This window comes from Leucoraja erinacea, chromosome 45 (genome assembly GCF_028641065.1).
Source record: "Leucoraja erinacea ecotype New England chromosome 45, Leri_hhj_1, whole genome shotgun sequence".
Classification (NCBI taxonomy): Eukaryota; Metazoa; Chordata; class Chondrichthyes; order Rajiformes; family Rajidae; genus Leucoraja; species Leucoraja erinaceus.
In genome coordinates this window covers 1,433,321-1,453,381 of record NC_073421.1, presented here as the reverse complement: position 1 = coordinate 1,453,381, position 20,061 = coordinate 1,433,321, and the positions used below count along the sequence as shown (strand labels likewise).

The 20,061-nt window shown below is 48.5% G+C and overlaps 1 protein-coding gene across 1 annotated transcript in view; it reads right to left on the bottom strand.

Moving 5' to 3' along the window:
* Positions 1–20,061, bottom strand: part of gucy2f (guanylate cyclase 2F, retinal) — an 82,463-nt gene that overhangs the window by 25,185 nt on the left and 37,217 nt on the right. Inside the window, exons 7-12 of the mRNA XM_055664819.1 lie at positions 16,104–16,184; positions 13,848–14,024; positions 12,490–12,646; positions 7,496–7,645; positions 2,821–2,969; positions 574–737 (exon numbers count right to left, since the gene is read on the bottom strand). Coding sequence (XP_055520794.1) covers positions 574–737; positions 2,821–2,969; positions 7,496–7,645; positions 12,490–12,646; positions 13,848–14,024; positions 16,104–16,184 — 878 coding nt within the window. The remainder of the gene's footprint in view (positions 1–573; positions 738–2,820; positions 2,970–7,495; positions 7,646–12,489; positions 12,647–13,847; positions 14,025–16,103; positions 16,185–20,061) is intronic.

Below are 20,061 nucleotides of genomic sequence, written 5' to 3'. Positions count from 1 at the left end.
GACAGGCCCTTTACAGTTCTTGCAGCGCCGGAGACCCGGGTTTGACCCTGACTACGGGTGCTGTCTGTAATGAGTTTGCACGTTCTCCCCTTGACCCACGTGGGTTTTCTCTGAGATCTTCAGTTTCCTCCCACACTCCTAAGACGTACAGGTTTGCAGGTTACCTGGCTTGGTGTAAATGTAAATTGCCCCTTGTGTGTGTAGGATAGAGCTGATGTGCACGGATCGAAGGTCGGCACGGACTCGTAATATGCCCACATCCTCCAACAATACTTTCCAGGGTCCCACCATTCTCTGTGTAAGATACTAGCCCAACTCATCTCCATGATGTTCTATTGTTTAAGAAGGAACTGCAGATGCGGGAAAAATCGAAGGTAGACAAAAAATGGCGGAGGAACTTGAATAGGCATCGTAACCCTAACCCTAACACTAACCCTAACGCCGCCTATTCCTTCTCTACATAGATGCTGCCTCAACTGCTGAGTTCCTCCAGCATTTTCTGTCTACCTTCCATGATGGTCTATGTCGATGGAGGCCTTAGCTCCGAGTTACGGGCAGATGGAGTCTACTCACGGAGGCAGCATCTGGGACAGGAGCTTCTCCGTCTTCTGTTTCTCCACTTCCAGCTCTTCCGTCCTCTCCCGGATCAAGTCCTCCAGGTTACTGGAATACTGCTCCAACATCCGCAGCATGGAGTCAATGATGTTGGTCTTCTTCCCTTTGTTTAGGATTTTAAACTGGGACAAAACAGTGGTGAATGCATTAGCCCTGCCCAACACCAACAACAAGAGAGCAGTGGTTCACAAGGTTAAATCCCGGGATGGAGGGACTGTCGTGAGAGCGGTGGAGGCAGGTTCTCTGGATGCTTTCAAGAGAGAGCTAGACAGAGCTCTTAAAGATAGCGGAGTCAGGGGATATGGGGAGAAGGCAGGAATGGGGTACTGATTGTGGATGATCAGCCATGATCACATTGAATTAAGGTGCTGGCTTGAAGGGTCGAATGGCCTACTCCTGCACCTATTGTCTATTGTATATTGTTGATTGTCTATAGTAGTACTGATGTATCACCTAGCTCATCCGAGACAATAGACAATAGGTACAGGAGTAGGCCATTCGGCCCTTCGAGCCAGCGCCGCCATTCATTGTGATCATGGCTGATCATCCCCAATCAGTATCCCGTTCCTGCCTTCTCCCCATATCCCCTGACTCTGCTATCTTTAAGAGCCCTATCTAGCTCTCTCTTGAAAGTATCCAGAGAACCGGCCTCCACTGCCCTCTGAGGCAGAGAATTCCACAGACTCACAACTCTCTGTATGAAAAAGTGTTTCCTCATCTCTGTTCTAAATAGCTTACTCCTTATTCTTAATTTGTGGCCCCCGGTTCTGGGCTTCCCCAACATCAGGAACATGTTTCCTGCCTCTAGCGTGTCCAAACCCTTAACAATCTTATATTTCTCATCCTTCTAAACTCCAGAGTGTACAAGCCCAGCTGCTCCATTCTCTCAGCATATGACAGTCCCGCCATCCCGGGAATTAACCTGGTGAACCTACGCTGCACTCCCTCAATAGCAAGAATGTCCTTCCTCAAATTAGGGGACCAAAACTGCACACAATACTCCAGGTGTGGTCTCACTAGGGCTCTGTACAACTGCAGAAGGACCTCTTTGCTCCTAAACTCAACTGCTCTTGTTATGGCCCTCTATGACTATCTTTGATCGGGCTTTACTGGCTTTATCTTGCACTAAACGTTAATCACGTTATTCCCTTCATCATGTATCTGTACACAGTGGACAGCTTGATTGTAATCGTGTGTTGTCTTTCCGCTGGCTGGTGAACGGCAACAAAAGCTTTTCACTGCACCATGAAAATAAACTAAACTAGCGTCTCCCCTCCTCCGAGGTGCAATAGAAAGAACTTGCATTCCTATAGCGACCGGCACAACCTCAAGACATCCCAAAGTTTAGAGTTCAGTCTTTGAAGATACAGCACGGAAAAGCAGGCCCTTCGTCCCACCGAGTCCATGCCGACCAGTGAACTGCCGTTCCTTGTGTACCCATCTACACTCATTCTAATGAATTGTCCCCATGTTTACATTGAACATGTGGCAGTACAGGACAGGAACAGGCTCTTCAGCCCATTTTGCCAATGCTATCCACAACTGTAACTGCATGTTTGTCTGTGCTTGGCCCAAGTCTCTTAATTCCATGTCTGTTCATGTATACGCCGACGTACCTCCTAAATATTACTATTGTATCTCCTTCCACCACTCCCCCTATCAGCGTGTTCCAGGCACCCATAGCGTGAAGAACTTGCCTCCATGGATGTTACCCGCTCCAATGAGTAACACAGCTGGTAGCGACAGAGACCCAGGTTTCATCCTGACCTCAGGTGCTGTCTGTGTGTGAAGTTTGTACATTCTCCCTGTTCAGCCCACTGATTCCATGCCGACCAGCAATCACCCGTACACTAGCAGTGTCCTACACACTAGGGACTATTTACAATTTACAGAAGGCAATTAACCCTCAAACCTGTACATATTTGGAGTGTGGGAAGAAACCGGAGCACCCAGAGAAAACCCAAGTGGAGAACGTGCAAACTCCACATAGCCAGCACCCGCAGTCAGGATCAAACCCGGGTCTCTGGCAAAACGAAGGAGTAACTCGCCCGACAAGAAATGTAAAATCACTCAGTGTTGTTGCAATAAAATTCATTGGGCCTGCGAGAGATTTGAGTCTCAGCATCAGGCAGCACCTGTAGTCAGGTCTGTGATGCAGTGAGGCAGCACCTCTACTGCTGCCCCCCACCCCCTCCGTCTACTCACTCGATCGAAGATCTCATTGAAAGTGGGCCTCCTGTCCGGCAGCTCGCTCCAACACTGTTTCATGAGTTGAATACACTCCAGCGGTGCCTGGTCCGGGGAGACCGTGGGCCGACACATCGGCGGAGGCTTCTTCACTTTCTTTATTATCTCTGAGGACAAAACGACAAGTACATTTGTTCAGCCAGAGGGCGGTGAATGTGTGGAACTCATTGCCACTGGCGGCTGTGGAGGCCACGTCAATGGGTTGTGTTTCCGGCGGTGATAAGGTTAACATATGTTGAGCGTTTGTTGGCTCTGGGCCTGAACCTGCTGGAGTTTAGAAAGATCAGGGGAGACCTGATTGGAAGGTACTGAATCGTGAAAGGTCTGGATGTGGAGAGGATGTTTCCACTAGTGGGAGAGTCTAGGACCAGAGGTCACAGCCTCAGAATAAAAGGACGTTCCTTTAGAAAGAAGACGAGGAGGAATTTCTTTAGTCAGAGGGCGGTGAATGTGTGGAACTCATTGCCACAGACGGCTGTGGAGGCCACGTCTATGGATATTTTTAGACATTCACAAACTCTTAATTAGTATGAGTGTTAGGGGTTATGGGGAGAAGGCAGGAGAATGGGGTTAAGAGGGAAAGGTAGATCAGCCATGATTAATTGGCAGAACAGACACGAGCCTAATTGTCCAATTCTGCTCCTAGAACCTACGAAGGAACGACTAAAGGGCCTGTCCCACTAGGGTGACACAGGGTGACACGGGGTGTGACACGGGGTGACACAGGGTGACACGGGGTGACACGGATGTGACACGGGTTAACTGATGTGACACGGGGTGACACGGTGACATGGGGTGACACGGGTGACACAGGGTATGTGGGGTGACAGTGGGTGACACAGGGTGACACAGGGTGACGTGGGGTGACACGGGGTGACACGGGGTGACACAGGGTGACACGGGGTGACACGGGGTGACACGGGGTGACACGGGGTGACACAGGGTGATGTGGGGTGACACAGGGTGACACAGGGTGACACAGGGTGACGTGGGGTGACACGGGGTGACACGGGGTGACACAGGGTGACACGGATGTGACACGGGGTGACACGGGGTGACACGGGGTGACACGGATGTGACACGGGGTGACACGGGGGTGACATGGGGTGACACGGGGACAATGGGGTGACACGGGGGACACGGATGTGACACGGGGTGACACGGGGTGACACGGGGTGACACGGATGTGACACGGGGTGACACAGGGTGCTCACGGGGTGACACGGGGTGACTAAAGGGCCACGGATCCCACACGGGGTGACACGGGGTGTGACACGGGGGTGACACAGGGTGACACGGGGTGACGCGGGGTGACACGGGGTGACACGGGGTGACATGGGGTGACATGGGGTGACATGGGGTGACGTGGGGTGACGTGGGGTGACACGGTGTCTCTTGTCGCCCCTGGATTTTGGAAAGTTCAAAATCTTCAGGTGACATCTGGGTGTCTGATCATGTGGTGCCCCCTGTCACACGCTGACGTACGCTGTCCTCCGGGTGATGCCCGGCAACGCGCGATATCGCAATCAATCAATCAATCAATCAATCAATCAATCAATCAATCAATCTTTAGTGTCATCTTGCAAAGCAACAGATCAACAGTGCAAAATGAGAAGACATTTCCCAGGGAATACCAGAGCATCGCACATGAAACTTAAACATTTCACACATAAATAAAAACAATAAAAACAATCCAGTCCCTGATATAAACAATACCAATAGTTAAAACGTGCAGGTAAAATACAGCAACATTAAAATGCAGTAAAAACTGGGATAAATAGTCCAGGGCAGCTGGTTTAAGTGGCCAGTGACAGTGTTGTTATTAAATTGTCAGTGCAAAAAAGCAGCAGAATCAGGTGGAGTGATGACTTGTTGGGAAAAGGGGAAGTACAACGGGATCTGGGGTCCTTGTTCATCAGTCTATGAAAGTAAACATGTAGGTACAGCAGGCAGTGAAGAAAGCGAATGGCATGTTGGCCTTTATAACAAGAGGAGTCGAGTATAGAAGCAAAGAGATCCTTCTGCAGTTGTACAGAGCCCTAGTGAGACCACACCTGGAGTATTGTGTGCAGTTTTGGTCCCCTCATTTGAGGAAGGACATTCTTGCTATTGAGGGAGTGCAGTGTAGGTTAACAAGGTTAATTCCCGGAATGGCGGGACTGTCATATGCTGAGAGAATGGAGCGGCTGGGCTTGTATAGAAGGATGAGAGGGAATTTCATTGAAACATATAAGATTATTAAGGGTTTGGACACGCTAGAGGCAGGAAACATGTTCCCGATGTTGGGGAGTCCAGAACCAGGGGCCACAGTTTAAGAATAAGGGGTAGGCCATTTAGAATGGAGACAAGGAAGCCCTTTTTCTCACAGAGAGTGGTGAGTCTGTGGAATTCTAAGCCTCAGAGGGCGGTGGAGTCAGGTTCTCTGGATGCTTTCAAGAGAGAGCTAGATAGGGCTCTTAAAGATAGCGGAATCAGGGGATATGGGGAGAAGGCAGGTACGGGATACTGATTGTGGATGATCAGCCATGATCACATTGAATGGCGGTGCTGGCTCGAAGGGCTGAATGGCCTACTCCTGCACCTGTTGTCTATTGTCTAGTTTCTAATTTAGACTATAAAATGGGGCCTAACATAAGAATTATAAAGCTTTAACATCATTAGTTTAGTTTATCATTGTCCCATGTACCAAGGAGCAGCAAAAGGTTCTTGTTGGATGCGATGCAGTCAGTAACAAGATTACAATCGAGCCGTCCACAGTGTACAGACTGTGTAAAGACTACACATGAGCCGTCCACAGTGTACAGATACAGGGTAAAGGGAATGAAGTGAAAGTTAGAAATGTTGCTGTCAGAGTAGAGGTTTAAAAGAGTGGAGCGATTGAAATACGTGATTGCAGATCCACCTCTGTGACCAGCACACAAAGAGATGTGTAGGAAGGAACTGCAGATGCTGGTTTACACCAAAGAAAGGTGCAAAATGCTGGAGTAACTCATAAGGGACAGGCTGCATCTCTGGAGAGAAGGAATGGGTGATGTTTTGTATCGAGACCTTTCTTCAGGGTCAGGGGTGTGGGAGACAGAGATATAGATGGGTAAGAAACATAGAAACATAGACAATAGGTGCAGGAGTAGACCATTCGGCCCTTCGAGCCTGCACCATTATTCAATATGATCATGGCTGATCATCCAACTCAGTATCCTGTACCTGCCTTCTCTCCATACCCCCTGATCCCTTTAGCCACAAGGACCACATCTAACTCCCTCTTAAATATAGCCAATGAACTGGCCTCAGCTACCTTCTTTGGCAGAGAATTCCAGAGATTCACCACTCTCTGTGTGAAAAATGATTTTCTCCCAGGATCCCAGGAATGAGTAGGTTAACATATGATGAGCATTTGTCGGCACTGGGCCTGTACTCGCTGGAGTTTAGAAGGATGAGGGGAGATCGCATTGAAACTTACCGAATGGTGAAAGGCCTGGATAGAGTGGATGTGGAGAGGATGTTTCCATTAGTGGTGTAAATAGGCTCCTAAAGCTCACCCCCCTCAGTCTAGTTCAGATAAAACACCGAGTCAAGCACTGGAACAACTAAACTTTATTTTTGGTTGAACAACAAATCCCCAATACGATATCTAAACCACTACTGGTTCGATACTTGTCTCTGCCTGGCCAAGCCCTTCAGCCTCGTGCAAGCAGGCATTACAAAAAGGTCACGCAGTCTGTCCCAAACGCCCTTCCACAAAATCGACACAGATCCAAATGAGGGCTACCTTTTATAGGTCAACAAACCTTGAGGGGCCGAACTACATAGGGGTGGTTCCCCATACAAACCAATCATACATATCAATTACATCAAAGTATTATTGACAGTTCCCCAAACCAATTACAAAGAGTCCCAAACAATGTTTCTTACAGAAGCTTCTGGAAGGAAGTCAGTTTAACTGAATAATGCAACATTTACCCTGGAATACAAATAATTCTGCCAGGGCTTAACACTCTGGCCAATCAACAAACAGCAGGGTAACTGTCTTGCAACATTGTTTACATTATTTACAATCCAATCAAACTCATCCATCCACAACACCTTGGAGTTTCTCTGCAAGATTCTCATACATACTAACAATTGCAAAGATACTTGGACCTTCAGTATCTGATGTACTGATCTGGGACTTAGACTTCCCGGCACAAGCTAGCAGCCTGTGGCTTCTTACACAGAAAAGGCCACCAGGCCTTGTAAATGCATGAATCCTCAGCTTTATTTTGTCTCTATTTTGGCCAGTATTTACAGTGGGAGAGTCTAGGACAAGAGGTCATAGCCTCAGAATTAAAGGGCGCTCTTTTAGGAAGATGAGTAGAAATTTCTTTAGTCAGAGGGTGGTGAATCTGTGGAATTCTTTGCCTCAAAAGGCTGTGGAGGTCTAATCAGTGGATATTTTTTAAGGCAGAGATAGATTCTTGATTAGTGCGGGTGTCAGGAGTTATGGGGAGAAGGCAGGAGAATGGGGTTAGGAGGGAGAGGAGGATCAGCCATGATTGAATGACGGAGTAGACGTGATGGGCGAAATAGCCTAATTCTACTCCTATTCCTTATGTCCTTATAGCCTTATGATGGAGTAACGCTGGACGCCACCAACCTTCAGGACTGAGACCCAGCATACAGTATGGTGACCCTCGAACTACGACCTCCTGCAGGATGATTGCAAAGCTGTACGTATCTCCTTTCATTGTCGCTTTCCTCGATAGCTCAGGGTCCCTCAGAAACTCAGGAGCCGTCCAAAACAACTCTGAAGAGAAAACAAAGAGATAGATTGTTGTTTTACATAGAAACATAGAAACATAGAAATTAGTGCAGGAGTAGGCCATTCGGCCCTTCGAGCCTGCACCGCCATTCAATATGATCATGGCTGATCATCCAACTCAGTATCCCGTACCTGCCTTCTCTCCATACCCCCTGATCCCCCATAGCCACAAGGGCCACATCTAACTCCCTCTTAAATATAGCCAATGAACTGGCCTCTCGACTACCCTCTGTGGCAGAGAGTTCCAGAGATTCACCACTCTCTGTGTGAAAAAAGATCTTCTCATCTCGGTTTTAAAGGATTTCCCCCTTATCCTTAAGCTGTGACCCCTTGTCTTGGACTTCCCTAACATCGGGAACAATCTTCCTGCATCTAGCATGTCCAACCCCTTAAGAATTTTGTAAGTTTCTATAAGATCCCCCCCTCAATCTCCTAAATTCTAGAGAGTATAAACCAAGTTTATCCAGTCTTTCTTCATAAGACAGTCTTGACATCCCAGGAATCAGTCTGGTGAACCTTCTCTGCACTCCCTCTATGGCAATAATGTCCTTCCTCAGATTTGGAGGCCAAAACTGTACGCAATACTCCAGGTGTGGTCTCACCAAGACCCTGTACAACTGTAGTAGAACCTCCCTGCTCCTATACTCAAATCCTTTTGCTATGAAAGCTAACATGCCATTCGCTTTCTTCACTGCCTGCTGCACCTGCATGTCTACTTTCAATGACTGGTGTACCATGACACCCAGGTCTCGCTGCATCTCCCCTTTTCCTAGTCGGCAACCATTTAGATAATCGTCTGCTTTCCTGTTTTTGCCACCAAAATGGATAACCTCACATTTATCCACATTATACTGCATCTGCCAAACATTTGCCCACTCACCCAGCCTATCCAAGTCACCCTGCAGTCTCCTAGCATCCTCCTCACAGCTAACACTGCCCCTCAGCTTAGTGTCATCCGCAAACTTGGAGATATTGCATTCAATTCCCTCATTCAGATCATTAATATATATTGTAAATAGCTGGGGTCCCAGCACTGAGCCTTGCGGTACCCCACTAGTCACTGCCTGCCATTCTGAAAAGGACCCGTTTACTCCTACTCTTTGCTTCCTGTTTGCCAGCCAGCTCTCTATCCACATCAATACTGAACCCCCAATGCCGTGTGCTTTAAGTTTGTATACTAATCTCTTATGTGGGACCTTGTCGAAAGCCTTCTGGAAGTCCAGATACACCACATCCACTGGTTCTCCCCTATCCACGCTACTAGTTACATCCTCAAAAAATTCTATAAGATTCGTCAGACATGATTTACTTTTCGTAAATCCATGCTGACTTTGTCCAATGATTTCACCACTTTCCAAATGTGCTGCTATCCCATCTTTAATAACTGACTCTAGTAGTTTCCCCACTACCGATGTTAGACTAACTGGTCTGTAATTCCCCGTTTTCTCTCTCCCTCCATTCTTAAAAAGTGGGGTTACATTTGCTACCTGCCAATCCTCACAACTACTCCATAATCTAAAGAGTTTTGAAAGATTATTACTAATGCATCCACTATTTCTGGAGCTACTTCCTTAAGTACTCTGGGATGCAGCCTATCTGGCCCTGGGGATTTATCGGCCTTTAATCCATTCAATTTACCCAACACCACTTCCCGGCTAACCTGGATTTCACTTAATTCCTCCAACTCCTTTGACCCGCGGGCCCCTGCTATTTCCGGCAAATTATTTATGTCTTCCTTAGTGAAGACGGAACCAAAGTAGTTATTCAATTGGTGTGCCATATCCTTGTTCCCCATGATCAACTCACCTGTTTCTGGCTGCAAGGGACCTACATTTGTTTTAACTAATCTCTTTCTTTTCACATTTTAGACTCATAGTGTGGAAACAGGCCCTTCGGCCCAACTTGCCCACACAGCCCATCATGTCCTGGCTACATTAGCCCCACCTGCCTTGCATTTGGTCCATATCCCTCCAAACCTGTCCTCTCCATTTACCTGTCTAACTGTTTCTTAAACAATGGGATAGTCCCTGCCTCAACTACCTCCTCTGGCAGCTCCTTCCATACTGAAGATAGACACAAATTGCTGGAATAATTCAGCGGGTCAGGTTTCTATAGACAATAGAAAATAGACAAAGGTGCAGGAGTAGGCCATTCGGCCCTTCGAGCCAACACCGCCATTCAATGTGATCATGGCTGATAATCCACAATCAGTACCCCGTTCCTGCCTTCTCCCCATATCCCCTGACTCCGCTACCTTTAAGGGCCCTATCTAACTTTCTCTTGAAAGTATCCAGAGAACAGGCCTCCACCGCCCTCTGAGGCAGAGAATTCCACACTCACAACTCTCTGGGTGAAAAGGTTTTTCCTCATCTCCGTTCTAAATGGCCGACCCCTTATTCTTAAACTGTGGCCCCCGGTTCTGGACTCCCCCAACACCGGGAACATGGATCTCTGGATTAAAGGGATAGACAGCATTTTGCGTAAAAATCCACCGCAATAGCAACGTTCCAAACCATCCAGAAAAACCCACTCGCAAGCTGATTTAAATGGCCATTAATTTACAGCAATTGAACACTAAATTCCTTCCATTTGGCCTATAAATTAATGTCAATGAGATTTAAAAATCATGTTTTATTGTGAATTCTTGTGTGAATGTTCTTTGGACACCTAGGCTATTTAAAAATGTTAATCTTTTCTTAAGAAATGGATAGATGTTTAGATCTAGTAATTGAATTTTGTAAATAGCTACTAATTATATGCTTTAATTTCAGGTCATCCAAGTAAGATTGTTTAATATTTGTTTCCGAATGCTTCAATCTATAACAACTAAAAATTTATTTCAGTTCTCTTAAATTTTAATAAAGTTATGGGCTTTTGACTGTTCTTGATCACAGCTTTTGTGTTAAGTCAATGGAAAAGCAATAGGGAACAAGATGCTAATTTCCGAGTATGAAAATGGCCATAATGTTTTTAATACTGAAGATATGAAAGTGAATTAGGTGTCAAATTAAACTTATTTTTATGCTTTATCTGATGGGATAAATTGCAGACTTGATTTTTTAAATTTCAAAATGTTGTAACATTGCTAGTTATAGTAGAATAGGCCATTCAGCCCAGCGAGTCTCCTCAGCCGTGGCTGATCTCTGCCTCCTAATCCCATTCTCCTGCCTTCTCCCCATAACCCTCAACACCCGTTCTAATCAAGAACTTGTCTACCTCTGCCTTAAAAATATCCACTGACTTGGCCTCCACAACCCTCTGTGGCAATGAGTTCCACACATTAACTACCCTGTGACTAAAGAAGTTCCTCCTCACCTCCTTTCTAAAAGAGCGCCCTTTAATTCTCAGGCTGTGACCTCTGGTCCGAGACTGTCCCACCAGTGGAAACATCCTCTCCACATCCACTATATCCAAGCCTTTCACTATTCTGTAAGTTTCAATGAGGTCCCCCCTCCCCACTTCATTCTTCTAAACTCCAGCGAGTGCAGGCCCAGTGCCGTCAAACGCTCATCATATGTTAACCCACTCATTCCCGGGATCATTCTTATAAACCTCCTCTGGACCCTCTCCAGAGCCAGCACATCCTTCCTCTGATGTGGGGTCCAAAGTTGCTCACAGTACTCCAAAAACTGGCCTGACCAGCGCCTTGTAGAGGCTCAGCTCTGAGATCTCCGGTTTCCTCTCACACTCCAAAGACATACAGGTTTGTAGGCTAATTGGCTTGGTATAGGTGTAAAATTGTCCCTACAGTGTGTCGGGTAGTGATAATATGATGGATTGGGTTTGGACTGATACGGGCAGGACTCAGGCAGGTGGGACGTGTAGGTGGGGGCATGTATGTCGGCGTGGGCAGGTGGGGCCTGTTTCTACGTTGAACGACTCCATGACCTGCTGAGATACTCCAACAGTTTGTGTCTTGTATTTGGTAAACCAGCATCTGTAGTGTCTACAGCTCCGGAATTCTGATGGTAGCCTGGTGTGCCTTGATGCTCTGTACTTTGAATGAAAATAGTTTAGAGGGATAAATGGGGAGAAGGCAGGAGGATGGGGTTTGGTGGGAAGATAACCATTCGGCCCATCTAATCTACTCCAGCATGGTTGAATGGCGGTGTAAAGTTGATGGGCCGAATGGCTTAATTCTGCTTCCATGACTCATGATTGCTGGTTGGCACCGAAGGGCCTGTTTCCCGGCTCTGGATCTACATGTAAAGCGTCACAGCATTGGAAGTTGGACAGCTTTATACTGGACAATCTGTACATTTTATCAGGGGCCAATGAACCTACAATGGCTTGGAGGAAACCGAGGATCTCGGAGAAAACCCACACAGATCACGGGGAGAACGCACAGACTCCACACAGACAGCAAGATTGTTAAGGGCTTGGACACGCTAGAGGCAGGAAGCATGTTCCCGATGTTGGGGGAGTCCAGAACCAGGGGCCACAGTTTAAGAATAAGGGGTAAGTCATTCAGGACAAAGACGAGGAAACACTTTTTCTTTCAAGAGAGATCTAGATAGGGGTCTTAAAGATAGCGGAGTCAGTGGATATGGGGAGAAGGCAGGAACGGGGTACTGATTGCGGATGATCAGCCATGATCACATTGAATGGCGGTGCTGGCTCGAAGGGCCGAATGGCCTACTCCTGCACCTGTCGTCTATTGTCTATTGTTACCCGTAGTCGGGATCGAACCTGGGTCTCCGGCGCTGCATTCTGCTGTAAGGCAGCAACTCTACCGCTGCGCCACCGTGACTGTCGTGCTGCATCTCTAAACTAACCAAGAGTAAACAGTTAGAACAAGCGGGTCTGTACACTTGGTTCGTACACAGTACCTTCGGGTGCTGGATTCTGGTGAGGAACCTTCTGCGCGTCCATTAGATCGATGTAGCCGTAGTCCACCACCTTCAGCACGAAGCGCCCGTCTACCACGCAGTTGCGGGATTTCAGCCGGCCATGCGGGAAGTCTCGATGGTGAAGGTACTTCATCCCCTGGCAGAGAGACGTTAAACATTGAAGCTTTGGGCTGGCTGGCTCGTCAAACAATCTTTCCTTTCTGTATCCCGGTGCAGCTGGCAATAATAAACCAATGACAAACCAACATGCAGGAAACGTGTTCCCCATGTTGGGGGAGTCCAGAACCAGGGGCCACACACAGTGTAAGAATAAGGGGTAAGGCCATTTAGAACGGAGACGAGGAAACACTTTTTCCCCACAGAGAGTGGTGAGTTTGTGGAATTCCCTGCTTCAAAGGGCGGTGGAGGCCGGTTCTCTGGATGATTTCAAGAGAGAGCTAGATAGGGCTCTTAAAGATAGCGGAGTCAGAGGATATGGGGAGAAGGCAGGAACGGGGTACTGATAGTGGATGATCAGCCATGATCACATTGAATGGCGGTGCTGGCTCGAAGGGCCGAATGGCCTCCTCCTGCACCTATTGTCTATTGTCTGTTGTCTGTTGTCTAACTGTCAGTTTTCTGATTCTGGTTGAGGTCCTGGTCACTGACGGTCAGGACAGGGATTTCCAAGAGAAACCGGGGCGGGTCAAACAAGGCAACATTCCCAAGACGTGCGGGTTTGTAGGTTTCTAGGGCCTCCGTAGATAGTCCCTAGTGTGTGTAGGGTAGCACCGTGTGCAGGGGTGATCGCTGGTCAGAGCGGACTGAAGGTGGGGCTAAGGGCCTGTGTCCGCACTGTGTGTATCTCTAAACTAAACTAAACCGAACAAGATCTCCTTGAACTGATGCACGTAGTGAATAAAGACGGTGCAGAGTTACACATAACACCCTGAAGACACGGTCTCCGGTAGGAAAGTGCTGATATGGGATCCCCAAACCGTGGAGTGTGTTTGACTGTCCCGACGTGGGAGCTTAGATCATCCCGACGAGAAGGCCTGTACATCGAGCCGTCTGTAGCGGCGACTACGGAGGATTCATGGCCCCGACCACGGGTGAACAAGGGAGGAGGATCGGCTGAACTTTGTTGCCTTCCACCACAGTGAAGAATGTTGTACTGGATGTTTGTGTTAAATTATATTGTGTATTGTGTGTTCTTTTTAAGTGTATCGCTGCTGGCAAATTCATTTCACTGCACCTTCGGGTGTATGTGACCAATAAAAGTGACTTTGACTTTGAAGAATGTGGATATGGAGGTATCTCTAAACTAACCAGTAACTCTCAAGCCAGGCATCAATCACCTTGATCAGATCCAACAGAAGGGAAGACTTGAACATCCAGTCCAGCTTGACGTCATCATTGCGGAGTAGGTCGTGTAGACTTCCCCTGGAGCAGTGTTCCGTCGCGATGGCCAACACTCCACGGTCACACAAGAAGCCCAAGAAGGGGTTCACATTCTCATTCCTCAGGTCTCTCATCTTGAGAGAGAGAGAGAGAGAGAGAGAGAGAGAGAGAGAGAGAGAGAGAGAGAGAGAGAGAGAGAGAGAGAGAGAGAGAGAGAGAGAGAGAGAGAGAGAGAGAGAGAGAGAGAGAGAGAGAGAGAGGAGAGAGAGAGAGAGAGAACAACACACCAACGTTTAGGAATTGGCTATTAGACAGTTTCGTGGATAGCATGCAGGAAGGAACTGCAGATGATGGTTTAAGTGTCAGAGGTTCTGGGGAGAAGGCAGGAGGATGGGGTTCGGAGGGAGAGATAGATCAACCCATGAATGATTGACGGAGTAGACGTGATGGGCCAAATGGCCTAATCCTACTCGTATTCCTTACGGTCTTAAACCAAAGATAGACACAAATAGCTAGAGTAACTCAGCGGAACAGGCAGCAACTTTCGAGGAATGGGTGACGTTTCGGGTCGAGACCTTTCTTCAGACTGAGAGTCAGGGGATAGGTAAACGAGAGATATGGATGGCGAAATAGAGAGATGCAGAATTAATGAATGAAAGATATGCAAAATGATAAAAGGAATGGATATTGATTTCTCTAACTACGTAATCCTTGCATCCCCTCTCTGTCCCTCCCCATCCAAGACATTCTACTAGTTTCAAAGTCATCTTGCTGAGACTCATTGTCTGTAATTTGTTTACACCAAGACCACAATGGCCTCTTTCCATTATCATCATTGCTGTTTTGCATATCTTCCATTCATTTGTCCTATATCTCTCTACATCACTGTCTGTATCTCTTGTTTCCCTCTTCCCTGACTCTCAGTCTGAAGAAGGGTCTCGACACAAAACGTCACCTATTCCTTGTCTCAGAGATGCTGCCTGTCCCGCTGAGTTACTCCAGCTTTTTGTGTCCATCTCAGGGACATGTATAGGACAGATTTAGAGGGATATAGGCCAAATGCAGGCAGAAGCACCTTTATTGGCAAGGGCAAGATGGGCAAAGGGCCTGATTCCATGCTGTATGGCTCTGTGACTATAGGATAATATCTGGGAGAATTGCTGGTTCATAGCGCCAGAGATCCGTGTTCAATCCTGACCTTGGCTGCTGCCTGTGTGGAGTTTGCACGTTCTCCATGTGACCACGTGGGTTTTCACCGGGTGCTCCAGTTTCCCCCCACAACCCAAAGGCGTGTGGGTTTGTGTAGATTAATGGGACCCGGTAAATTGTCCTTTTTGAGTAGGGAGTGGATGAAACAGTGGGATAACATAGAATCTGGGCACCGTGTTATAGGAAAGATATTGTCAAGCTTAAAAGGGTTCAGAGAAGATTTACGAGGATATTGCCAGGACTAGAGGGTGTGAGCTATAGGGAGAGGTTGAGTAGGCTGGGTCTCTATTCCATGGAGCGCAGGAGGATGAGGGGAGATCTTATAGAGGTGTATAAAATCATGAGAGGAATAGATTGGGTAGATGCACAGAGTCTTTTACCCAGAGTAGGGGAATCGAGGACCAGAGGACAAAGGTTCAAGGTGAAGGGGAAAAGATTTAATAGGAATCGGAGTGGTAACTATTTCACACTAAGGGTGGTGGGTGTATTCGGAAAAAAGCTGTTAGAGGAGGTAGTTGAGGCTGGGACTATCCCAACGTTTAAGAAACAGTTAGACAGGTACATGGATAGGACAGGTTAGGAGGGATATGGACCAAAAGCAGGCAGGTGGGACTGGTGTAGATGGGGCATGTTGGCCAGTGTGGGCAAGTTGGGCCGAAGGGCCTGTTTCAATGCTGTAACTCTAATGGGCCTGCCCCACTCACGTGACTTTTCAACATGTTCTTTGCCTACGGCTGTTTGGGTGACTAGGAGACGACTCATGACCAAACAGGCAACACCCTGGCAATATGTCGCGGGGTGAAGTCTATACGGTCGTGAGTAGTCGCCCAAAGAGTCACACCTTATTCTGGTCGCCGCTGGATTTTCAACGATGAAAATTTTCACCGATCTGCAACGACCAATGACGGGTGCGGGCAGTCGCTGTGTAAGTGGGTCAGGCCCATTAATTGAACTAAACTGATATCTGTCTTGGCATAGCGCTCTTTATGGGAGCCCAGCTTTACCTTTCTCAGTATCTTGGTTGTAGATTTCTGTACCTCTTGGTTACTTCTGGAGTCAAGTTTCTTCAGCCAGACCCAGTCCCCCTGGTCGATTCAAAAATAAATATTTCAGCATCAACTTCAGGACATTTCGACAAATGCAACAGCAGAAAGCAGATACATGCTCAGGGTCATGACCCACAGTACTAAACACATCTGAGCGGCACGGTGGCGCATCGGTAGAGTTGCTGCCTCACAGCGCCAGAGACCAGGGTTCCATCCTGACTACGGGTGCTGTCCGAACAGAGTTTGTACGTTCTCCCCGTGACCCATGTGGGTTTTCTCCAAGATCTTCGGTTTCCTCCCACACTCCAATGATGCACAGTATAGGTTTCAGATTCAGATTCAGATCAGATTCAACTTTAATTGTCAGTGTACAGTACAGAGACAACGAAATGCAGTTAGCATCTCCCTGGAAGAGCGACATAGAATATGATTTCAATAAATAAATCTATTTACATGCATACAGTCATAGTGTTTTTCCTGGGGGGGGGGGGGGATTATGATTGGCAGTCACCGAGGTACATTGTTGAGTAGAGTGACAGCCGCCGGAAAGAAGCTGTTCCTCGACATGCTGGTCCGGCAACGGAGAGACCTGTAGCGCCTCCCGGATGGTAGGAGGGTAAACAGTCCATGGTTGGGGTGAGAGCAGTCCTTGGCGATGCTGAGCGCCCTCCGCAGACAACGCTTGCTTTGGACAGACTCAATGGAGGGGAGCGTGGAACCGGTGATGCATTGGGCAATTTTCACCACCCTCTGCAATGCCTTCCGGTCGGAGACAGAGCAGTTGCCATACCATACTGTGATGCAGTTGGTAAGAATGCTCTCGATGGTGCAGCGGTAGAAGTTCACCAGGATCTGAGGAGACAGATGGACCTTCTTCAGTCTCCTCAGGAAGAAGAGACGCTGGTGAGCCTTCTTGATCAGAGTAGAGGTATTGTGGGTCCAAGAGAGGTCATCGGAGATGTTGACCCCCAGGAACCTGAAGCTAGAAACACGTTCCACCTCCGTCCTGTTAATGTGGATGGGGGTGTGCGTGCCGCCTCTGGACTTCCTGAAGTCTACAATGAGCTCCTTGGTCTTCTTGGAGTTAAGGGGCCAAGTTGTTGTCAGCGCACCATGCTGCTAAGTGCTGGACCTCCTCCCTGTACGCAAGGGAGGCCAATCACCGTTGTATCATCTGCATACTTGATGATGGTGTTAGTACCATGTGCAGGTGTGCAGTCATAGGTGAAGAGGGAGTAGAGGAGGGGGCTCAGCACACAGCCCTGAGGAACGCCGGTGTTCAGGGTGAGGGTTGAAGAGGTGTGCTTGTCTAACCTCACAGACTGGGGTCTGTTGGTTAGAAAGTCCAGTATCCAGTTGCAGAGGGAGGGGTCGATGCCCAGGTTACCGAGTTTGGTGATCAGTTTTGATGGTATAATGGTGTTGAATGCTGAGTTGTAATCGATGAACAGCATTCTTACGTAAGTGTCTCTGTTGTCGAGGTGGGAGAGGGCGGAGTGAAGTGCCGTTGAGATGGCATCCTCCGTACTCCTGTTCTTGCGGTAGGCAAACTGATAGGGATCCAGTGTGGGGGGTAGGCAGCTTTTGAGGTGTGCCAGGACCAGCCTCTCGAAGCACTTGGTGATGATGGGGGTAAGTGCAACTGGGCGGAAGTCGTTGAGGCTTGCCGCAGTGGAGTGTTTTGGCACTGGCACGATGGAGGTGGTTTTAAAGGCAAGTGGGGACAACTGCTTGGGCAAGTGACAGGTTGAAGATGTCAGTCCAGACGTCTGTCAGCTGCGCAGCACAGGCCCTGAGCACGCGCCCGGGGATGCCGTCAGGGCCAGCAGCCTTACGTGCATTAGTCCTACTCAGTGCCACGTACACGTCGTAGGGGGTGAGTGTGAGGGGTTGGTGATCGGCAGGTAGCACAGCCTTGATGGCTGTCTCTAGATTGTCCCTGTCGAAGCGGCCATAGAAGTGATTAAGCTCCTCAAGGAAGGAGGCGTCGCTGGATGTGGGGATGATGTTGGAGGGTCTGTAGTCCGTGATGGCCTGGATGCCTTGCCACATGCGTCGGGGGTCGGAGTTGTTGTTGAAGTGCTCCTCAATCCTGAGCTTATGGCAGTGCTTGGCCTTCCTGATGCCCCTCTTCAGGTTAGCCCTGGATGAACTGTAGGCTCGAGCATCGCCTGACCTGAAAGCGGTGTCCCGTGCTTTCAGCAGTAGCCTGACCTCGCTGTTCATCCATGGCTTCTGATTCGGGTATATGGTCACCTGTTTGAGGGAGGTGACACTATTGATGGTGGAGCTTATAAAGTCCAGAACAGAGGATGTGTAGGAATCAATGTCCGTGTGAGAGTCAAGGGTGGCCTGGGCTGCAAACGCCTTCCAGTCAGTGTTTCCAAAACACTGCTGAAGTGTGAAGTCCGCTTCCTCTGACCAGACTTTAACTGTCCTCACAGTTGGTTTAACCCGTCTGATGAGTGGGGAGTACTTAGGGAGCAGGAACAATGAGACGTGATCAGACTGACCAAGGTGGGGGAGGGGGATGGCTTTGTAAGGTTCAGCCATGTTGGTGTAGACTTTGTCCAGTGTCTTGTCTACTCTAGTGGGGAAGGATACATGTTGGTGGAATTTGGGGAGTACAGTCTTCAGGTTGGAGTGATTGAAGTCACCCGCAACAATGAAGGCTGCCTCGGGGTTGTGCGTCTGTTGTTTGCTAATGGCAGTATGCAGCTCTTTCATTGCAAGCTTGGCATTAGCATCAGGAGGGATATAGGCTGCAGTCACAACAGTGGAGGTGAACTCTCTGGGCAGATAGAACGGTCTGCATCTAACCAAGAGGAACTCAAGGTTAGCTGAGCAGTGACTCTCGATGATGGTGGAGTCCGTGCACCATGCTTTGTTTACATAAATGCACAGACCCCCCCCCTCTGGTCTTACCAGAGTCTGATGTCCTGTCCGCTCGGAGTAAATGACGCCCCAATAGCTGGATGGCGCTGTCAGGAACGTCAGTGTTGAGCCACGTTTCAGTGAAGATCAAGATGTTGCAGTCCTTGATCCCGTTGTGGGAGGTGATCCTTAGCCGGAGTTCATCCATTTTGTTTGCCAGTGAGCGCACGTTGGCGAGGAAAAGGCTAGGAATCGCTGCCCTGTGTGGGACTAGCTCTAACCTGTGTGGGACTAGCTCTAACCTGTGTGGGGCTAGCTCTAAACTGGCCTTGAACCCACCTCTGTGTCCCCGGCGGTGCTTTCGTACGCGTCGTCGTCTGTTGGTGCTTCCGGTCGGCCGAGCTGGATTGGTGCGCGCTGGTGTTCTGCCGTTCTGTTATTCCACGCCTCCGTGGCTCCGCTGGTGTTCTCCAGCCCCGCTGCTCCACTGGCTTTCTCCAGCCCCGTGGCTCCGCTGGTGTTCTCCAGCCCCGCTGCTCCACTGGTGTTCTCCAGCCCCGCTGATCCAGTGCTCCGTTGCTCTAACGAGCTCAGGAGCGAGACGGAGATCGCCCAGAAAGTTGTTGCAGCCGCAGGAACCGAAGTCCAGAAGTTCCTGGCGGCTGTACAAAAGGGATACAAGACTGCTCCGTGTGAGCAGCCTTGAAACAGGGAGGGGAATTGTCGCTATTTCTCCAATTCTTGGGAGACACGGGGCGTTGCGATGTGCCTGCGCTGCCGCCATTTTGTTCAGGTTTCTAGGTTAATTGGCTTGTTATAAATGTAAAATTGTCCCTTGGGTGTGTAGGATAGTATTGGTGGTTGGTGTGGACTCCGGTGGGCAGAGGGACCTGATTTCACACTAAATCTCGAAACATCCGAACCGCAAGATAGACTCAACAAGATACAAGATACATTTAATTGTCATTTGTACCCCTTGAGGTCCAAACGAAATGCCGTTTCTGCAGCCATACATTACAAACACATAGACCCAAGACACAAC